The following is a 22,643-nucleotide window of genomic DNA, read 5'->3' on the forward strand; positions in this document are numbered from 1 at the left end:
GAGAAGACTCAACTATTAACTCATCTTTCCTACTTTACTTCTGCTTAGCTTCCAGGAAGCTCGGGATGAGCTAGTTGAATTCCAGGAAGGAAGCAGAGAATTAGAAGCAGAGTTGGAGGCACAGTTAGTACAGGCGGAACAAAGAAATAGAGACCTGCAAGCTGATAACCAAAGACTGAAGTATGAAGTGGAGGCGTTAAAGGTAACTGTGGCAGAGGCTACTTCCCTGGGTGCAGTACTGTCTAGTGCACTGGTGTTTACTAGATGAGAAATGTATAGCCCCAAATGGCTTGGTTGGAAAAGGCACTTGTCAGTAAGCCTGACCACCCGAGTTTGATTCCTGAGCCCCACATGATGGAAGAGGAGAACCTTTTTCTTCAAATTGTTTTCTGATCTTCACACAGGTGCTCAAGAGCATATACTACATACACTATATGAAATATATTAATATTTAAAAAATGAGAAATGTGTTATTTAGTAGTACTAAAAGAAGCAAGCAACCAAGAATTTTTATGTATTGTATGTATTTTTAAAAAGCTTAAGGTAGATTTTTGAATTTTTTTTTGTAATGTAGAACCAATAGGTGGTTCAGAGTTTAGGAGTTTTCATAGAATTTTATGGCTGTCAGTTTTCTGCCTGTCATGTTCCTCACTATATTTTAGTTTCTATATTTTCTAAAGCTTCCTATTATTTGTTTAGACAAATTGCTTGGCTAATTGTGTATTACCCAGAAATTATATATAGATATATGTATTTATTTAACTGTCCAGCTAGTAGTACGGTTTTAATATCAAGCTCTGGTGGGTAACCAAGAGTAATATTAGTGGCCTCTGTGATTTGGGAACCTCTGGGGTTCTTGAGAGTATTTCTGTCAGGTTACACTCATCTTGCAAACTTAGAAGTTACCCAGTCAGGTTTATGTTTTCTTTTTTTTCTTTTCTTCCCCCCTCCCCACAAGGTAGAGCTTCTCTGTGTAACAGCCCTAACTGTCCTTGAACTCACTTTGTAGACCAGGCTGACCTTGAACTTACAGAGATCTGCCTACTTCTGCCTCCCAAGTTCTAGGATTAAAGATATGTGCCACCATACCTGGCTTATGTTCTGTTTTTCAAGATTTAATTTTAAAATTATGAGTCTGTGTGGCTGTGCCATGTTAGTATGGTACCCGTGGAGGCTAGAAAGCGCATTGGATCTCTTAGAGCTGGAATTGCAGGTGGTTATGAGCCGCTTGACATGAGTGCTGGGAATTAAACTCTGGTCCTTTACAAGAGCATCACTTCTGGAGTCATCTCCAGCCCCCAGGCTTAGATGCTGAGGCAAGGATTCTATTATTTTACTTTTCAGAAAGATCATTTTTTTTTTCTGAGAGAGAATGGTTATTATATAAGTTTCATATGAGTTAGACATTTATAATGGATTTGTCCATGTAATTTTAAAATTATTGCAAAGAGTAGTGGGTTTGCTATCAACTCAAATTGTGAAGTCTTTTTGATCTTTTCCCCCCTTTAATTTGTGAAATTCTTTTATTAATAGACGATGATATATTAACCATGATCTTTCTCTGCATCTCTTCTTTCAGGAGAAACTAGAGCATCAGTATGCACAGAGCTATAAGCAGGTCTCAGTGTTAGAAGATGACTTAAGTCAGACCCGGGCCATTAAGGAGCAGCTTCATAAGTATGTGAGAGAGCTGGAGCAGGCCAACGATGACCTGGAGCGAGCGAAAAGGTAAAGGATGCCGTGCATTCTCACCTGGATCTTAGGAACCTGTTTCCCCCTTTACTATCTTATGTCATATATAACTTATTAGATTGAAAGGAACAAAAAAAAAAAACTGAAACAAAACAACAAGCCAGGCTTAGTAGTGCACACCTATAATCCTAGCACACGGGAGACTGAGGCAGGTGGGTCTCTGAGTTTGAGGCCAGTCTAATCTACATAGCAAGCTCAGACCAGCTTAAAAACATATATCCCTAAAACCTTATCTTCTTCAATAAAGTCCTTCTAAGTACTTTCACAATTAATCCTCTTGTCTCTGCTCTTCATGTTCGGTCTGCATGTATGCCTGCATGCCAGAAGAGGGCATCAGATCTTATTACAGACAGTTGTTAGCTACCATGTAGTTGTTGGGAATTGAACGCAGGACCTCTGGAAGAGCAGCCAGTGCTCTTAACCACTGAGCCCTCTCCAGCCCACATCCTAGTACTTTTTCTTTACTATTTATCAGTTGACTCTTGATTGACATTATGCTAGTTACTGTTCTTGGAGCTGATCTCTAAGAACACCTACTATGACAAGTGCTCCAGTAAGGGAATGGACGAGCTGCTCCAGAGCATCTATAGTGCCTGTGGGAACTGGAGAGCCTTTGGACAAATTGGAGCTAAGTCTGCTGGGTATGACTTTATGTGTGTCTGTAACCAGCTAGGAAGAAAAGATAACGAGGTGGAGAGACAGTGAAGAGCTGAGAGACAAGAAGAGGTTGTTTTAATTGGCGGGTCAGTGACAGTTGAAGAATAGGAGAATAGAAGGTACTTGAGGCCAGGTCATGAATAACCCTGTGTGCTTTGTTTTAGAGTCTCTCTCTCTCTCTCTCTCTCTCTCTCTCTCTCTCTCTCTCTCTCTCTCTCTCTCTCTCTCTCTCTCTCTCTCTTAAACAAAGAGTAATATCTGATCTTGATTTGAGAAGTCAGTACTGAGAAGTTTAAGTAAGGAGGAGATGTAAAACCATTAAGCAGTAATCCAAATGACAAAAAGAATTAAGGCAGGAGAGGGAATACTGTTGGGGCCAAAGACTCAAGGAGAAACGCTTTGGAGAGACGTTTTGGCATCTGACTGTAACTGATAATATTGGAATCGGTATTCTGAGTTCTAAGTTTAGGTTGAGAATTTTATTTCTGTAGCAGATAGCAGGGGATGGGAGGCCACAGAGTAGGTACATGCTAATGTTTGTGAGATCATTCTCCAAACTGGGTCAGGCTGACTGGGTCAGGAACGGCAGGAGATAAACTGACTGCTTCCCTTTGTACTAGCTGTTTGTACATGTTATTTAGTTCATGGGCTTTTAAATTTGTTTTTTTAAAGGGCAACAATAGTTTCATTGGAAGACTTTGAACAAAGGCTAAATCAGGCCATTGAACGAAATGCATTTTTAGAAAGTGAACTTGATGAAAAAGAGTCTTTGTTGGTCTCAGTACAAAGGTTAAAGGATGAAGCAAGAGGTAAGTGTTATAACTTAGCAGTTATTTATCCAGTTGTCTTGTCCCTGAGCCCGAGGAAACCAAAGGTCAACTCTTTTGATGATGCTGGGAATCAAACCCAGGGCCTTGAACATGCAGGGTAAGCACTCTGCTTCTGAGCCAAGGCCATCCCTCAGTTTCTATGAAGCTCTAGTTTTACATGCATTTGCTTATCTTTTAATCACTGTGCCGATTGCTTTTAACTGGTAACTTATTTCACACCCATATTATCATCATTGTAAGAAGTAATTATGATCTCTGTATTATAGAGGAGAAAAGTGGGGCACAGAGAGAGAGTTTGAGTTTTCCCAACATGGTACTGCTTTCAGTTGGGATCTTTTATTGATTCTGTTTAAATACCTTCATGTTATCTACTTAGAACTATGTGTGTGTTGCTGTTTATTATACATGTAACTAGTACATACTTTCTTTAAAACTTCTGTCTCTCCTCAGGAGCACAGTAAAATTCAGAATATTATAAAGAAGAAAGGCTCACCAACAGTGTGACATTTGGTTCAGCTTTTTATGACTGTACATATGTCCTTATGTTTTTCTTTATATAATTCCTGACTTATTTACTATGGCAGATCAGTGGGCACACAATTTCCCTTTCTTATGCTTAATGTAGGGATTATATGTGCCATCCCCAAGTTTTTAAAACAGCTTTTGGATCTGGAGAGATGGCTTAACAGCAGCTAGGAACATTCACTGTTACAGCTCTTGTTTCCTTTATAATAATCTGAATTTTATTGTGCTTCTGAGGAGGAGAGAAGGAAGGGTTTTTGGTTTTTTTTTTTTATTTTTGTTTTTCGAGACAGGGTTTCTCTGTGGTTTTGGAGCCTGTCCTGGAACTAGCTCTGTAGACCAGGCTGGTCTCGAACTCACAGAGATCCACCTGCCTCTGCCTCCCGAGTGCTGGGATTAAAGGCATGCGCCACCACCGCCTGGCAGTATTTCTTTTTTTTAATTATTAAAAAATTTTTACTTTTTTTTGTGCATGCATGCTTGCATGTACCTGCGTGTGTTTGTGTGTGTGTGCTACACCTGCGTGTGTTTGTGTGTGTGTGTGCTACACCTGTACCTGCGTGTGTTTGTGTGTGTGTGTGCTACACCTGTACCTGCGTGTGTTTGTGTGTGTGTGTGCTACACCTGTACCTGCGTGTGTTTGTGTGTGTGTGTGCTACACCTGTACCTGCGTGTGTTTGTGTGTGTGTGTGCTACACCTGTACCTGCGTGTGTTTGTGTGTGTGTGCTACACCTGCGTGTGTTTGTGTGTGTGTGTGCTACACCTGTACCTGCGTGTGTGTGTGTGTGCTACACCTGTACCTGCGTGTGTTTGTGTGTGTGCTACACCTGCACCTGCGTGTGTTTGTGTGTGTGTGTGTGTGTGCTACACCTGTACCTGCGTGTGTTTGTGTGTGTGCTACACCTGTACCTGCGTGTGTTTGTGTGTGTGCTACACCTGTACCTGCGTGTGTTTGTGTGTGTGCTACACCTGTACCTGCGTGTGTTTGTGTGTGCTACACCTGTACCTGCATGTGTTTGTGTGTGTGTGTGCTACACCTGCACCTGTCTGCATGAGTGCAAAGGCAGGAGTGTGGAGTGTAGAGGACAAGTTTTGGAAAATTGTTCATTCTTTTCTTTTAAAAAAAAGTGGATTAAAAATTCCATTGCACACATTTGTTTTCTTTTCCTCCATGAGTGGTCTGTGGGGTTGCTTGCATCTCTTGTTCTTGTGAACAATGCAACTGTGCATACGGTTGCATATATCAGTTTGTGATTCTGGAGCTAGAATTATAGGCAGCTGTGAGCAGACTGAATTTGTCCTGTGGATAAGCCATCTCTCCAGCCCGCCTTGATTAATTTCTTTCTGCCTTTAGGCATAATACTGTTCCCTGAGGGTTAGCATTTTAAAATTATCTTTAAAAATAACATTTACTTATCTAAAGTGTGTGTGCTTGTGCCACTTCATGAATGTGGAAGTCGGAGGACAGCTTGTAGGAGTTGGTGCTCTCAGCCTACCGCATCAGTCTCAGGGATGGAACTCATTCCGTCAGGCTTGGTAACAGCTGCCTTAATCTACTGAGACTCACTGGCCCATGTTTTAAAATTCTAACAGATTATTTAAATTATAGAGCTCACAATTTTGTTTCAAGATGAGCATTTTTAGATAGAAAGTTTGTTTTGAGAATTACTAACTTAGGAGGAATATTTTTATAATGTTTTAATTGGAACTTTGCAGGATAATTTGCTCCCTTTAGTAACGATTTCTGCTTTTGTCTTCAACATTTTGCAGATTTAAGGCAAGAGCTAGCAGTTCGGGAACGACAACAAGAAGTGACCCGAAAGTCTGCTCCCAGCTCCCCAACTCTGGACTGTGAGAAGATGGATTCTGCTGTCCAAGCTTCACTCTCCCTGCCTGCAACGCCTGTTGGCAAAGGAACAGAAAACAGTTTTCCTTCACCAAAAGGTTTGTGTTTTCTCTTTGAAGCTGTGCTAGGTGGTCAGTGTAGTGCATGTGCTGATGGGACAGGAGATGCTACAGTTACTCTAATAGCTGGGGAGCGAAGGCCATTGATGCATGGCAGATGACATGACACCTGCAGTTAAGGGAGGAGCAACTTTAGTGAAACTTTTGAAAAGTTAAAAGCTTTATTATGTTCTGAGGCAGGTTTCTCTGAGTAGCTCTGGCTGTCCTGGAACTCTGTAGACCAGACTGGACTTTTTTTTTTTTTTTGAGATGTGGTTTCATTCTGTAATCCTGCCTGCCCTGGTACTTGCTATGTATATGGAGCAGCCTGGCTTCAGCCTCACAGAGATAGATTCACATGCCTATGCCGCTCCCAGTTTGACATAGTATTCTTTTAGTTTTTTTTTTAATTGCAGGGTTTTTTTTGTTTTTTTGTTTTTTTTTTTTCCCGAGAAAAGGTTTCTCTGTAGCTTTGGTACCTGTCCTGGAACTAGCTCTTGTAGACCAGGCTGGCCTTGAACTCACAGAGATCCACCTGCCTCTGCCTGCTGAGTGCTGAGACTAAAGGTGTGCGCCGCTACCACCCGGCTCACAGGTATTTTTTTTTATACAATGTATTATGATCATAGTTTTTCCTTGCTTATCTTTTCCCAGATCCTCCTAGCCCCCCCAACTCTACCTTCTTTCTCTTTTTAAAAAAACACGTTCATTAACAACAGCAAACACAAACAAGAATAAAACAGAACAAGAAAATGAGAAATATGTAGACACACACATACACACCATCTCATAAAACATAAAATCAGAAACCATAATGTACATGCAAAACATCAGTAAGGTTTAAAAAAAGAAGCCCAAACAAAGCAATATCAGACAGACAGACAGACAGACAGACAGACACACACACACACACACACACACACACACACACACGACTGCTGGGCATGGGGTCTGCCCTTATGTGTGGTTTATCTACCCGTGTGAGACTCCCTTGGAGAAATGAGCTTTTCCTTTGTGGGCAGTTTTCAGTTGGAGATGGCTTCTAGGTTAGGGGTAGGGGCTCATGTCTACTCCCCCTTCTCAGCACTGGGTCCCTTTCTGGCTTGGGCCTGCACAGGCTGTGTGTGCTGCCAGTCTCTTGAGTTCATATGTGGCAGGTGTTCTAATGGAGTACCTTAGTAGTATCTGTTAAGGATAAAATGGGCAGCCCTCTGCCCTCACAGTTCTATTTTTAGGGTCTCTAGAAATACCTGTTGAGATGTTTAAGGATCTTTGTCCTTGAAGCAATTTGGAGTAGTGACATTGATGTAGTCTAAATTATGCGCCAGTTGCCAAATGGTTAAGCCTCTTTATGATCCCTCACTTTTATAAGTTGTCTGTGTCTTGAACTAGTATGATTTTATTTCAAATGTGTTCTACTTTGTAATATCAGTACAAAAAGAAAAGGAGCTGCTGATGTCACTCTGCTTTCTTTTTCTGTAGCTATACCAAATGGTTTTGGAACCAGTCCACTAACTCCTTCTGCTAGGATATCAGCACTAAACATCGTGGGAGATCTCTTGCGGAAAGTAGGGGTAAGCATTTAATTATTTATCACTAGGTGTTTCCACTGCTAAGGTAGGTTCCTGTGGTGGGAATTGTTACGGAGCTGAGAAGCACCAGCATCCACCAACCCATGAGCAGAGACTAGAGAAACACCCCAGCCTTGGGTTTAAGAAGGCATTTTTGGAAGGGCCTGGGCTGTGAGGTTACCTATGAGCACTCTTCCTGTTTCCCATTGATGTCCTGTCTACGATGCAGCTCCTCAAATTCTGTTCTTTCCCCATGATTCTTATCCTTCTTGTATTTGTGGGATATCTGGCTTGGGCCTTCTGTGGGTCTTACTGCTCTTGGGCTACTTCAGCTTCACTGCCTCATCCATAGTTTCTTCAGTAGCTTGGCTTTTGAAATATGAAGCTGGTTTTTTCTTTATTAATTTTAAGATTGATTTATTACTTTATGCATGAGTTGCATATATGTCTGTGCACCATGTACCTGGTTCCTGCTGAGGTCAGAGAGGGTGTCACATCCCTTGGACTGGACTTACAGATGGTTGTGAGCTGTTGTGTGTGTGCTGGGAATCAAACCTGAGTCCTCTGCAAAAGCAGCAAGTGATGTTAACTTCTGAGCCAGCTCTGGTTTTTCTTTTTTACAAAAAGTTTTGAAAAGTGTGTGTGTGTGTACATGTGCCTGTGAAAGGCAGAACAACTTTCAGGTCTAGTTTCCACTTCTACTACATGGATCCCAGGGGTCAAACTCAGGTTACTATGCTTGGCCACAAGTATAAGCCTGCTGAGCCATCTCACCAACCTGAAACTGATTTTTCTGCTGATGGCTTTTTGTTTTTTGAGATAGCATCTTGTTAGTCTCAAATTCATGAGCTCAGATGATATTCCTTTTCAGTCTACCAAGTAGTTGAAGCTGCTATAGTATATACCCTTCTTACTACCTGGATCTTACTAAGAATACTGCTATTTGTTGGTCTTTACCAGCCATCTCTTGTTTTCATTTGTTTCCTGCTCCTCAGGACTCTCGGTGTTTGTGTCACTGTGATTTCATTGTAGTCATCTTGGTCATAAAGGAGACAGCCACCTGGAATAATTAAAGAAGTGGATTGCTAGAAGTTATTTATTTATTTATTTTTTTTGAGACAGGGTTTCTCTGTGTAGCCCTGGCTGGCCTTGAACTCACAGAGATCTGTGTGCTTCTGCCTTCAGAGTGCTGGGATTAAAGGTATGTGCCGCCACTGTCCAGCTCTGACCCTCACTCTTAAAGTGGACTATTTTCTAGCCGTCACATTAGCTCCCAGTTCTCATTTTAAAGTTACTGTAAAATTGACTTGAATTATTCATGCAGTATATATAGCTGACTTTCCTCATTCCTGCATTACCAGTGCTTTTAACGCTTTTTGTTGTAAAGGTTGTAGTGTTTATTCTCGTCATTTAAAATGATGTGTTTATTTTCTTTAACTTTAAGCAAAAAGGGAACTTACTCTGTCTCCTCTCAATCCAACTGAAATAAATTTATTTATGATATTAGAGATGGAACGCTGGCCTCACAGATAGTAAGTGTACATTCTGCCCCTGAGCTTTGTTCCCAGGCCTCATTAATTTGTTAGATTACATTCCCTCCTCTCCTTCCTCCCACCTATTCCTTCCTGAGCTATCTGTCATTTGGCTCTGTAAGTTGAAAATTAGGCAGCATTTATGATATGATGCTCATGTATATGCATTTCTCATATAATCGTAAAGGAGGATAACATTGTCTGTCTCTCTGACTATCTGTCTATATACTTATTTATTTATTTTTGATCTCATCATGTAGCCCAGCCCTGGCTGGCCTTAACTAGATATCCTTTTCCCTCCCTTTTCTGCCCTGAAGATCATGCACCATCATGCCCAGCCTCACTGTGTATTTTATGTATATTTTCTCTCTTTTGCTGTTTTTCTCTTTCTCTCTGTGTGTGAGCGTACTCTGGGAATTAAATCCGGAACTTCTTTTAAAAATATTTAGGGGACTGGGAAATGGTTTAGTGGTTAAGAGTACTGCTGCTCTTTCAGAGGACTAGGTTTGGCTTCCAGCACCCACATAAGGTTTCTGCCTGTAACTCCAGCTCCAGGATCTCACTCCTTCTGTCCTTCTGTCTTTCATGGGCCCCTGCATGCACATGGTGTACATACACTCACACAGACATGCACACACTTACATCAAAAAACTGAACTGGGCAGTGGTGGTGCGTGCCTTTAATCCCAACACTTTGGAAGGTAGAGGCAAGTTGATCTCTGTGAGTTCAAGGACAGCCAGGGCTACACATAGAAACTCTGTCTCAAAAAAACAAAAAAGAAAAAACAAAAAGACACCAAAACCACAACTAACCGACCAAACAAACAAAAAAACCCAAGAATTTATTTTTATTTTGTTTTATGTGTATGTGTGTCTGTGTGTTGGTAGGTGCATATGAATGCAAGTGTCCTAGACCAGAGGGATCAGATCCCTAGAGCTGGAGTTACAGGTCAGCTGATGTGTGTTCTGGGAACTGAACTCAGTACACTCTTTTAAACACTCAGTTCTCAGGAACAAACATGATTTCAGGCTTACATGGCAAGCACTTTTATCTGCTGAGGGATATGCTTTTACACTGAGCTATCTTGTGCTTCCCCAGAGCCACTTGAATGTTAAGCTGCCACTTAACTGTGACACTCTCAAGTCTGGCCTCTTTCCTCTCTCCCTTCATCTCTCATTTTCTTCCTTTTTTCTTTCTTTTTTTTTTTTTGATTTTTCGAGACAGGGTTTCTCCGTAGCTTTTGGTTCCTGTCCTGGAACTAGCTCTTGTAGACCAGGCTGGCCTCGAACTCACAGAGATCCGCCTGCCTTTTTTTTAAAAACATTTCCCCACTCCCTATCCAAATCAAGTCCCCCTTCTCAGATTTTTATTTATTTATTTATTTATTTATTTATTTATTTATTAATTATGTAAATATTATGTAAACAAAATCTGTTCTGGGCAGCAGATCTCATTACAGATGGTTGTGAGCCACCATGTGGTTGCTGGGAATTGAACTCAGGACCTCTGGAACAGCAGTCAGTTCTCTCCAGCCCCAGTTTTCTTTTTTTTTAAAGATTTATTTATTTATTTATACAGTATCTTGCCTGTAGGCCAGAAGAGGACACCAGATTTCATTATAGGTGGTTGTGAGCCACCATGTGGTTGCTGGGAATTGTAGGCCAGAAGAGGACACCAGATTTCATTATAGGTGGTTGTGAGCCACCATGTGGTTGCTGGGAATTGAACTAAGGACCTCTGGAAGAGCAGTCAATGCTCTTAACCGCTGAGCCATCTCCCCAGCCCCCTCTTTTTTTTTCTGTTTTTTTTTAAAGACTAAATTTTTTTTAAATATTTATTTTATTTATTTATTATGTATACAATATTCTGTCTGTGTGTATGCCTACAGGCCGGAAGAGGGCACCAGACCTCTTTACAGATGGTTGTGAGCCACCATGTGGTTGCCGGGAATTGAACTCAGGACCTTTGAAAGAGCAGGCAATGCTCTTGACCTCTGAGCCATCTCTCCAGCCCTTTTTTTCTGTTTTTAATTTGAAACATTGTCCACTAGGTACATAGTTCACACTGGCCTAGAACTCACTATAGTGCAGGCTGATCTTGACCTCAGCTTCTTCTGTCTCTGCCTGCTAGTGAGTGGGCTTACTTACCAGACCTAGCTATTTTATTTTTAAAGGCAGGGTCTCACTGTGTATCCCTGACAAGCTGGTATTTGCTAGGTAAATCAGGCTGGCCTTGAACTCATAGAAATCTGCCTGGTTCTTCTCTCTGAAGTGCTGGAATTAAAGGTGCTTCTCACCATGCCTGTCTTTTTTAATTTTTAAAAGCAAAAATAAAGACCATTCTTTCTTTCTGCACTACATTTCTCTTTTGCCATCACCCTTGCTGGCATTTTGATTGCATATGTGCTCTAAATATCTGGTCTGCTCTCTTCCCTGAAAACTGTTTACTGGGATATTAGTGTGGTCAAATCCAGTGTGCACTGATCTGAATTTTATTTGAAACATTCAGTGCCAGTGTGCTCCCCCTTCTCCAAATGTCCTCTTTTCTTGGCGTCCCTGAAACTGTTTCTTGGTTATTCCTATTCATCTGCCCATTTCTCTTTGACATCTTTTTGGGTCTTTTAACCGTCCGCCCTTTCTGTGATGGCCTTACTATCCACTGTCACGATCTCAGTTACCCCTGGGTGTGCATAGTTTCTAAATGGTCTAAACAGTTTTGAAAAGACTCAGTGCTTCTCCAACCTGTGTGTATCATTGGTGCCTGAAACAGTTCATGCTTGCCACGTGACAGATGCTCAGCAACCGGGTAGACACGTCCCTTCACTGAATGTAGGGGATTGAAGGTGTCACTGTGGATGTATGTATTTACAAGTCACCGATGGATATTCCTCAGAGCATCCTAGGAAGTCATTATTTCTGTCATTTTTTAAAAATATTTATTTATTTATTTATTATGTATACAATATTCTGTCTGTGTGTATGCCTGCAGGCCAGAAGAGGGCACCAGACCTCATTACAGATGGTTGTGAGCCACCATGTGATTGCTAGGAATTGAACTCAGGACCTTTGGAAGAGCAGGCAATGCTCTTAACTGCTGAGCCATCTCTCCAGCCCTCTGTCATTATTTAACGTTGTACTTTTGCCATAAGAAAGAGGCAGAAGAAGTTTCAGTTTGTTTTTGGTGCTGTTTCATGTGTTTTTGTTGAAATGTGAGGTAGGATGTTCAAACAGATTCTAAAAGTTTGTGTTACCTGGGGATTTTCTTTAGTGTTGTGAATTGGAATGAACTTTATCTTTCCCGCTATAGCCTACTGTTTCCTTTTCTTAGGGGACTAGTGGAGAGATACTTGATTTGGGAGAAATTTTGTTGGGAGGGAGGGATTTCATGAGAGCCAAGTGTGGAAAAATGAAAAGTTCCTCTTTTTCACATGACCGGTTTGCTGGTGGAGCATGCGTGTGACGGGCGCAAAGAAGGGTACGAGATGTAGAGGAGATGGAAAAGGGCTTCATCATTTACAGGAGAATAATTATAGACAGAAGGTATAGGTATACAGTTTACATGTGACGGGTGCAAAGAAGGATACGAGATGTAGAGGAAATGGAAAAGGGCCTTTAGCATTTACAGGAGAATTAATTATAGACAGAAGGTATAGGTATACAGTTTACTGTATGCTGGCCAAAGAAAATGACCTCATTTCAGTTGGGAGAGATGGCTCTGTGGCTAAGAGCACTGGCTGCTCTTCCAGAGGACCTGGGTTCAAGTCCCAGCTCACATCTTGTGTACAGCCATCTCTAACTCATCCAGGGGATCTAACACCCTCTGTAGGCATTAGGCTCCCAAGTGGTGCACAGATAGATAGGCAGGCAAAAACACATACATTAAATAATAAAATCCAAAATGTGGAAAGAAGAAAATGGCTTTATTTTATGTAAGAGTGGAAATAGATTTGTCTGATGCAGTGGGAAAATAGACTTAAGAACCTATTTAAAGGGGGCTGGAGAAATGGCTCAGAGGTTAAGAGCATTGCCTGCTCTTTCAAAGGTCCTGAGTTCAATTCCCAGCAACCACGTGGTGGCTCACAACCATCTGTAATGGGGTCTGGTGCCCTCTTCTGGCCTGCAGGCATACACACAGACAGAATATTGTATACATAACAAATAAATAAATATTTTAAAAAAAAGAACCTATATAAAGAGTAGACTATTCCAAACACATTCTTAAGTGCTTGCTACACAAATGCACAAAGACTCAACCTCAACCAGTATTGGAGAACTTAACAAATAATGGATGGGTTGCAAGATCTGGGTCTTTCTCTCCTTACTGGTACCATGGTTTTCTTAGTTGTAAGGTGTGGATTTTATCTGTGTCCCTCAGTGAGCTCATTAGAAAGGGGGTCAATGTAAATATTCCTTGTTCTACTAGAAAGACAAATGATTATGGCTTAACTAACAACCATTATCCTGGAAGCTAAGGACTGAAGCCTGAAATAGAAATGGTTTGAGATGTAGATGTTTTTTGTATGGCCAATGTTTTGACAGCCATTCCTTCTTTCTTTGTAGGCTTTAGAATCCAAATTAGCAGCTTGCAGGAACTTCGCAAAAGACCAAGCATCACGCAAACCCTATATCCCAGGGAGCGTTAACTGTGGGGTGATGAATAGCAATGGCCCAGAGTGCCCGAGGTCAGGGCGTGCAACCTTCTTCCATAAAGGGTAAGTCTTGTACAAAACCTAAGGCTTCATGAGTGACAGACAGTTATTCTACCACTGAACTACAGCTCCAATCCTTGTAATCACTGGTAATTTTAGTAAGATTGCAAATTTTTCTTTTTTTTAAATATTTATTTATTATGTATACAATATTCTGCCTGTGTGTATGGACTGCAGGCCAGAAGAGGGCACCAGACCCCATTACAAATGGTTGTGAGCCACCATGTGGTTGCTGGGAATTGAACTCAGGACCTTTGGAAGAGTAGGCAATGCTCTTAACCTCTGAGCCATCTCTCCAGCCCCAATTTTTTTTTCTTTTTTGTTTTTTTGAGATAGGGTTTCTTTGTGTAGCTTTGGTGCCTGTTCTGGAACTACCTCTGTAGACCAGGCTGGCCTTGAACTCACAACTGCTGGGATTAAAGGCGTCTACTACCACCTCTCTGTCTCTCTTTTCTGAGACAGGGTTTCTCTGTAGACCAGGCTGGCATTGAACTCACAGAGATCTGCCGGTCTTTGCCTCCTGAGTGTTGGGATTAAAGGTATGCACCACCACTGCTGGGCTCCCTGGGATCATCTTACTATTCAAATCCCAGAGGATAGAGATTTGTTGTCTTCTGGTCCCCAAGGAGTTTGCTGCCTCTGGAATCTGCGGTGTCTGTCCTGGGGTTAGACTCTTAAATGCACCCGTGCTGGGCTCAGGCAAATATGCAGGACTCTGGTGGACCTGCTTTCTGGGTGCTTACAGCTTGGGAAACTCAGCAAATTTTCTTTTAAGGAAAAGGGAGAACACTGCAATTATATTCAGATTGTACAGCAAACCTTTTATTCGAATAGTTTGGAAAAATACAAAGTCCAGCAGTCTTTAGACACTGGCTCACATATGGATCAGAATTCAAGGTCAGCGTGGTATACCTAGTGAATTTCCAGCCAGCTAGAGTTACATAGCGAGACTGTCTCAAAAAGGAAAGAAAAAAGAAAAACAAAACAAAAGGGAAGAGGTGTGTGTGTATGCATGTGTTTAAATTTTAAAAAGCTTTTAGGCTTGAAGCAGTGGCATAGAAGTATGTGCAGTGAAAATAAGTTCTCTGCTGTTGCACGATTTTGTCATTCTTAGAGCTAATTTGCAGACACGTCAGAGCAGATTTTTTATGCGTCTGCTAGAAGCTTCTTGCAGCATATCTATAAGAGTACACTTTGAATATTACTTGGTAACTGGCATGTTTTCATTTACATTGCCAGTATCTTTCTATGTCAGTACCTTTCATTCTACTTTATCTTGTTTTCTCTCTAAAATGCCTGGTTATCTTCTTGTTATGGTGTGACTTAATATAGGAATATGGGACCTATAATCAGTCTGTTACCTTGGGTAGTTGTTCCTGGAACAGCAGCTGATCATCGTCCCTTGCCATTGTGTCTTGTGAGTGGAATAGGCAGCTTTAAAACCACCAACAATGCAGGAACAGCTCTAGTTAGAGCTTGTTTATGGAAGACCTGATTGTCTATATACTCTACTCTGTTATTTCTATTTCTGAGTCAGGATTTTTCTGTCTAGCCCTGGCTGTCCTAGAACTCACTAAGTACACCAGGATGGCCTCAGACTCACAGAGATCCTCCTGCTCCTGCCTCCGAGTTGTGGGGTTAAAGGCGCGTACCACCATGCTTGGTTACAGTCTACTTTTAAGAGTTTTATTGTTTGCCCCTGTAATGGAATGTTCCAGTCTATTGCTGTTTCTTTTGGCATTTCTATCCTGACCGTTACAACAAGGACCTCCTGCTAAAAGCACCTTATAAAATATCAGTGTGTAAGTCAGAACTCTGTTCTATCTCTTAGGGTTCCCCAGGTGGGCTAAGTATAAAATTAACTTTCATCAGGCTTGGGAGTACCCATTTTTGAGCTGTCTGGAACAACATGACATGGACAGGCATTTTCTCATTAGACTAGCAATTCCCTGAATGATACAGAGAATGTTTAGAGGAAGTCTTCAAGAGTGTTGAAAAAGGGGCTGGAGAGATGGCTCAGAGGTTAAGAGCACTGACTGCTCTTCCAGAGGTCCTGAGTTCAATTCTCAGCAACCACATGATGGCTCACAACCATCTGTAATGAGGTCTGGCGCCCTCTACTGGTGTGTGGGAAGCAGAATGTCATACATATAATAAATAAATAAATTAAAAAAAAAGAGTGTTAAAAAATTGTGATTACTCTAGTAGAGTAGTTATTAGATTCTTTCTGTCTCTGGAATCATATTTTTCGGTGGTCTGCAGGCAGCATCTTACAGTGTGAGAGGAGACGTGGACCAGAGATGGATTGGTTAGGCAGGGACCTTTGTGTAGAAAGTGCTGGCAGGTAGTCATAGTGAGGGAAGAATAAACTCACTCAGGCGTTCTGCTCTCTGGTATTTGCCTCCCGTCCCAGAGTACCAGGGCAGGCATTGCTCAGAGATGATGAACCTGCCCTTGGATGTGGAGCCTCAGTGTACACTAAGAGGAGTGTCTGGAATTCTACCCAAACTCTTGCCCCCAGGAACAGCTAGATGCATTGTTTCCCCTATTTCTTGAACTGAATAAAGGAGAATGTGCTTCCTGAAAGAACCAGATAGTTGCTATTTGTGTTTTGTCTTAAATTACGAAAATTTTATGTTGTGCTGTTTCTACTAACAATGAAATATGCTTTTATGGATTGTCTCTTGTCTTTATTTAACAAGTGGCTTGTGGATACACGGTGCAGTGTTAACTTGCTAGTGCTTCAGGAGTCCGCTCTTCACTGTTCTGCGGGGTTGGCTGTGCTACTGCTTCCTGCTGCTTTGCTTTCATTCTGGCTGTCTGTGGTCACCCTGGCTTTTAACCTGTTGACTAGGGAAAATCCAAGATGGTTGTGTACCAGCTGTAAGAGGAAAGGGCAATAGCATGACTTGTAGATACACTGTTAATATTCTGATTTGTCAAAGAAAAGCCAGTCTTTGTAGACGTGTGACTTGGGTCTTGAACATGTGAACCTGGGCTGTGGGTTTGCCTTGCTGCCCTGTTCCTGAGCAGTCTCTGCTGTAGCTCACTAGTGTGACTGCAGACAGTCAGAGATTTTCTTGGGAGGGTTGAATATGTTCAAATCCTTCAGAGGCAGTGTACTGGGTGCATGGCCTTAACTGAGTCAGAAGAGTTTGCAGATCATGGTTATTTGAGGACTTCTTAGAACCAGGAGTGCCCTCTGAGGTTTCTGCTAGCCCCTCAGATGCAGGCTGCTGTGCCTGATCACCCTAGTTTCTCCACCACTGATATTCTTTATATTCCAGACCAAGTTTGTGTGCAATTTGTGTGTTACTTGAATGTGCTCTCAAATGTTTTTTCTTCCATAACTTGAATCTGGTTTCATATGTATTGCTTGCACATGGTACAGATGGTGGGTCCACCAGTCAGGCTTTTCTGGGTCATATGTAGGTAGATGCGGGCTCATTTCAGGGCCTGATGTGAAAATAGTATTTGTATTGCCTTTTAATGATTTTTCCTTTTTTTTTATTAGGCAAGAAAAAGTCATATTTCCCACGTTGTTCATGGGTAACTCAATTTGTTTGCTGTGCTCTCTTCTCTGTCTTACTGATGCTGTGTGGTGGAAGGCACATTAACACACTGGTTTACTAACTGCATGGGGCTGACTCGGCTTTAACCAACTTTTAGCCCATGAGTGAGCTTTCAAGGCCCTGTCTGACTTGATGACACCATTGCTGTAGTTCTGTGTGCAGGGATAACAGCCCACCAGGAGTGTGTGCCTGTGGGCTCAGCTAGGTGGCTGAGGCCGAAGGTGGCTTGAGCTCAGATGGTGAAGCCAGCTTGGCAAGGGTGAGTGAGATAGCTCTTCAGCAAAGTTAGACCAATGTCATGGTCCTGAGTGGCATTCCCTGCTCTAGGGCAGGGTAGTGTCTGAGTTGAGGGTTGGAGGAGATACTAGGCTCCAGGATTACATCTCACTGTCTTCTGCATCCGTTCCCCTTTCAGTAGCTGGTGACAATGAACTCCCTTCTTCTGCACTCGCTTTTGTGTTTTCATATTAAACCGGGGCTGGTAGATGGAAGGTGTGTAGACTCTACCTTCCCTTTCTCAACTGTTTGGCATAGCCTGGGTAGAGGCCTGGGACTGCTTCGTGTCCTGTTTGCTCACAGGGAGCCTTGGCTCTGGATGTCCATTCTGTCCTGTTCTGCGAGTCAGCTCAAGTTGCCCTCCTTCCTCCTTACTGCCCGCCCTCTCAGGAGCTTTCATCTTGCTTGACAGACTAAGCTTTGCTTTTTTTTTTTTTAAGACAGGGTTTCTCTGTGGTTTTGGAGTAAGCCTTGCTTTTTTGTACTGTTAGATGATAGCCCTCCTGACTGACCACAGTGGTGCAGTTTCCGATGCTAAAGCGCCTGTCTGGAGGTGAAGTCAGTTTTACCTTAGCTAGATTTGGGGTGTGAGTTCACTAATAGCGTGCTTGGAGCCTCTTTCTGCATATTTGATTCCCAGAGCTGTCTCTATTCCTGCATATGCCCTTCATTTAACTTTGTGTGACTCACTGGGCATTTATCTCTCTACATCTGCACCTGGTATATTTGAAGGCTTTTCTCCTTGGGAACCTTCTTCATTGAATAAATTTTACAGTTTCTTGAAGGGGCCTCTCCAGAGGTGATTGGCTTTCTTTTCCTCTGCTTTTAACTTCCTTCGTCTGACTCAGAAAAGAAGTGCTAGATGAGACCCTCTGCCCAACACACCTCCAAGTTCTCCCACCACACAGAGAGGCCACTAGACCCACCTGTGCCCTGGAGCATGGAAGTGTCTGCTCATTGACGGCTCCTGAGCAGCCTGGGAATAGAGGAGGCTGGGAAAGGGTGGGATACCCAGAGGTAGTTGGGGCTAAATAAGTCACTAATAATAGCTCCGTTGGTGAGGCTGGGCTAATAACTGGATCTTCTCTTGGTTTGATTTCCTCTGTAACAATGGAAATGAACTTGATGCTACTTTAAAGTACATTTAATTTTGTCCTGCACCTGTTCCTTTGTGTGGACCTGTCTTGGTGACTGCTGCTTTTGCACATCCCAGTTGACCTTATGACAAACTCTTGGCAACCTACAGTGTGCCCCTGTGTGATGAGTTGGAGGCTTTCTGTAGTGTAGCTTGCCTGCCCCTGCTAAGGACAGGGGTGGAGGTTCATGTGTTGGACAGTAGGTCTCGTGTAGTTCTTCCTGTGGTTGTTGGTGAGTATTGGGACCTCTGGGTCTACATAGGCAAACTACAGATGGGGCTGTGAGGCAAGTGCTGTCCTGGCAAACAGACTGTGGTCCTAGGCCTCAGGAGAAGCATAGGTATGCAGCTTTCGGGGAAGATGTAAAGAGAGAAAAGTGCTGTTTAACACAGAAGTAGAACAAAGCATGGGCTGGGGCTGGGGAGTCGAACCACTGCTCTTGGTTTCTGTGTATAGCTTGATTGCCAGGTATGAGCTGTGTTCAGTCTCTTGATACATGAACTGTTTCCTGAATTTAGTTGGGGTTCTTTATCAAGACCCTCTGCATGTCTGTTTCTTTGTGCCATTGGTGACTGTTTATGAACCAGGGGTCTTTGCAGGGAATATGTGACTCACTTTTTAGAGAATGTCTCTTTTTGAGTCTGTGTTCGACTCCTTAGATCCTTCCACAAGCAAGTGGATGACAGCGGTGGGCAAGAATGGTGCGGTGTGGTCCCTCAGTGTTGCTAATAGGATGGATTCGCCTGAGACGTGTCTTAAACTAGAAAGGCTGAAATTGTCTCCTGAGATCTTGTGCTTCTCCCTCTCCTTTTCCTTCCCCTCTCTTCCTGTGGCTGCATGCTGGTGGGTGGATTTGGGGGTTCTTCACCTTGCTGGGTGTGCCTGATTGTTGGTGCTTGTGTGGAGCTGGGTTGCCGTGTATAGGTACAAAAAAACCCCAACTCTTATCTGGCTTTGCTTGCTAAACATTAATTTTTTTCTTCTTAAGATACTGGTATTGCAATAGATTTGTAAAATAATAAAGTATAAACTAGTAAAATTTATCTACAACCCAGAGAATACATTTTGTTAAAATTTCCTTCTATGATATAGATGATTCCATTACGTATATGTGTATATGTAATATAATCCACGTGTTTTATATTTATGTGTGTGTGTCTAAAGAGTTTTTCAATCTAGACTTAACTATATTAATCCATAGTGTCTGTGTGTAAAAGGCTGGAATAGAATAGAATCTAGGCTATACACTGCTTGCATTTTCTTTTGTAATGTCACACTAAACATAGGCAGTTTGGGTAGCTTGCTTCTTTTTCTTTGTATCATTAAATACATACTGAATATTTTCCCTTGCTATTAAAAATATTGTAAGTTACATTCTTAATAGTTGTATTTATATTTCATTTTTTGTTGTATATTTAACTAGCTCTCTATTGACATTTAGACTTTTTGATGGTTTAAAAAAAATCAGGAATGTGATAGTGGCCCATATGACAGAGTTGCCTAGAAAGGGGTGTGTGAACTGTCTGTCCATTCTCTTATCACTAGTGCCTTCTGGGCAACCACTTGGGATTCAGGATTTTACTGTGGGCAGGGGAGAGAACTAGTTACAGAAAGCAGCTAATTTCCTGTGTGTAGAGTGATTTTACATGAGCCTCTTTTTCTTCTCTTCTTCCCTTGCTGTTCTGATCACCCCACAGGGCGGTAAACGGCTTCGATCCAGCTCCTCCCCCTCCTGGGCTGGGCTCCTCGCGGCCATCCTCAGCACCTGGTATGCTGCCTCTCAGTGTGTGAGTGCCCGGTCTCCAGGTGGGGCCCCTGCCCTCTTCCAGCAGCCCAGGACACCTACGCCTCGTCCCTCAGTACCTGGGTCCAGCCCTGTGCCCCTGTCTGCCTCTCCACCGCTGGCAGAGGGCAGGCTGCATGCAGTGGCGGCTGCTGGGCCCTGCCCAGCCCCAGGACTCTGCGCGATATCAATACTGGCTATTTTCTCTTCTTGCCGTAGTGCCGTTGGTTTCACATGATTGCACTTTTGTGGGTCACAGGTGATACATACATGTATTACTCGATCACTGGATGTGGAAGTACCCGTTCATCCATCTGCCTCATAGCCCCATTTTGCTGTGCTGATAGGATTTAGTTGTGTTTAGGACATTGCAGATCTTCTAGAAGTTCTCCTCAATCAGGTTGACAAGACCCTTCTAAGCTCCCAGCCAAGCATCTTTAGTGCTCATAATCATGTGTCCCCCATCTCACCCTACAGTTCAGACCATCCTGTACCTCCTGACTTTCTGTAAGGAGCCCATTCCACATAGGCTTGCTCTCAAAGCAGCAAGATGCAGGAGGCAGGGGCATCTGGGACCTAGGCACTCCAGGGCTGAGCCTCTGTGTGCCTCAGACTCAGGAAGCAGGTGGCAACCTTCTCGCCAGCTTTCCGATCCCTCAGTTCAGTAACATCTCTTAGAGCATTTTGTTTTCTCTTCTGAAGGGTCCGTCCAGTTGCATTGGTAAGGGTTGAGGGGCCTGATTCTGGGGCTGGTTGGTGCGAGCAATTGGGGGCAGACTGGCCAGAAGTGTTTGTCCCTTGCACCTTTTGGTTATTCTCATGCTGCACTTACTGTTTACATTTGTTTTATTGTACATAGGTTTGTAAACATTATTGCCTAAGATATTTGTATATAACTTGGGCTTTGTAGCTTTTATTTATTCAGACTCATATGGCATGTTAATTAATGACTTACGATGGTGTCCTACTCTGGGCAGCTGTATAGTATCATCATGTGGTTAAAAGAAGATACTTCCCTCCAAAAAATTCTTTTAATGTGTAAACAATAAATTTCACAGAAAAAAAGGCCAAGTTTTCTTTATTTGGTTCTGCTGTGCTATGAGAAAAGAGCATACAAAGGCTGTTCAGTGTCTTCTTCCACATGGGATGTGTGATGCACACAGGTGTGAAAGGAGAAGACTGCAGCCCCAGGCGATGCCTTACTCGTGCGCATTTCTAGTAGTGCGCCATTTCCGCGGGTAGCTTGGGAGTGCTCCAGACCCCACAGGATAGCAGAGAGGACAGAACAGGGCATGGAGTACCTACCTGGGCCCAGGAGCTCGTCCCCAGTTGTACTGCATACAACAGTGTGTGCCACAAGTGCTGGGATTAGAGAAATTTCATGGACATGGGCTTCTCTCACACTTCCTTCCTTGGGTTGATGAAAGCAGTTGAGAAAAGTTCCAGGTGCCATGTTGAGGAAACTGCAAAATGGGGCCAGTATGCATTGTTTCCTGAGCTGCCTGCTTACAGCAGCACAAACACAGGGAACTTCATAGCTTAAGACTACAAGAATGCTGATGGAGGAAGGTGGATCTGAGTTCGATTGGAGGCCAGCCTGGTGTGCATAGCCCCAGGATAGTCAGAACTATGTAGAGACCCTGTCTCCACCCCCACCTCAAAAAACAAAACCAAACAATAGCAAAAAAACCCAGGTGAATGGAAGCCCTAAGTGAACAGGAAACGTTTAAGTAAGATGAGCCTTCAAACTTACTCTGTTAACAAATGACAAGAAGTCTGTTCTTGGAGATTTTGTCATAAGCTGACATCAAGAGGCACCTGCGGTTATGTGTGAATGGTGGAAAACGGTCTGTACTGTCTCCCAGTTGCTCTAAGTGGTGGAAGATTGTCTGTACCATCTCACTGATTGCCCTGAGTGGTGGACGGTCTGTACAGCCTTCAGCTTCTTGCTAAACTGCTTTTGGGAGGATTGGATTAGGTCAGAGGTTGAACAGTTAGCAGACCTTTGTGGATGCAAGGGTGAAGCTAAGTCCTCATCTCTGGCTCCCAGGGATTTCTCAGATGTTCTGAGGCTTTGTACCCTTGGGCTTATCTAGACTGCTCTGTCTATTGCTGTTGTCACGGGGATGGGATACTACGCTGCTTTGGCTGCAGTATGTGTTACATGTCCTGGCTCCTGCTGGGGAGCCCTCTTCCCATGACCCCATGAGAACACTGGCTGATCGTCCTTAGCGCCCTCCGAAACGAATGCTTTGGATACTTTGTCCTTTCTGGCCTAAGTTTGACTCTCCAGAAGCAATAGTTCTCAACCTTCCTAACGCTGTGACCCTTTCTCATATTGTGGTCACCCCAACTCTAA

At 42.9% G+C, this 22,643-nt stretch overlaps 1 protein-coding gene across 2 annotated transcripts in view; it reads left to right on the top strand.

Moving 5' to 3' along the window:
• Ndel1 (nudE neurodevelopment protein 1 like 1) overlaps positions 1 to 21,291 on the top strand; it is a 32,576-nt gene extending 11,285 nt beyond the window's left edge. The window contains exons 3-10 of one of the 2 annotated variants that reach the window (XM_075992098.1): positions 49 to 202; positions 1,580 to 1,728; positions 3,082 to 3,218; positions 5,533 to 5,706; positions 7,189 to 7,280; positions 13,369 to 13,520; positions 17,032 to 17,066; positions 20,199 to 21,291. In XM_075992098.1, coding sequence (XP_075848213.1) covers positions 49 to 202; positions 1,580 to 1,728; positions 3,082 to 3,218; positions 5,533 to 5,706; positions 7,189 to 7,280; positions 13,369 to 13,520; positions 17,032 to 17,066; positions 20,199 to 20,206 — 901 coding nt within the window. In that variant the 3' untranslated portion in view covers positions 20,207 to 21,291. The remainder of the gene's footprint in view (positions 1 to 48; positions 203 to 1,579; positions 1,729 to 3,081; positions 3,219 to 5,532; positions 5,707 to 7,188; positions 7,281 to 13,368; positions 13,521 to 17,031; positions 17,067 to 20,198) is intronic. The other variant, XM_075992097.1, reaches the window with a different exon arrangement.
• Positions 21,292 to 22,643: the final 1,352 nt, after the last annotated feature.

Source organism: Microtus pennsylvanicus, chromosome 11 (assembly GCF_037038515.1).
Source record: "Microtus pennsylvanicus isolate mMicPen1 chromosome 11, mMicPen1.hap1, whole genome shotgun sequence".
Lineage (NCBI taxonomy): Eukaryota > Metazoa > Chordata > Mammalia > Rodentia > Cricetidae > Microtus > Microtus pennsylvanicus.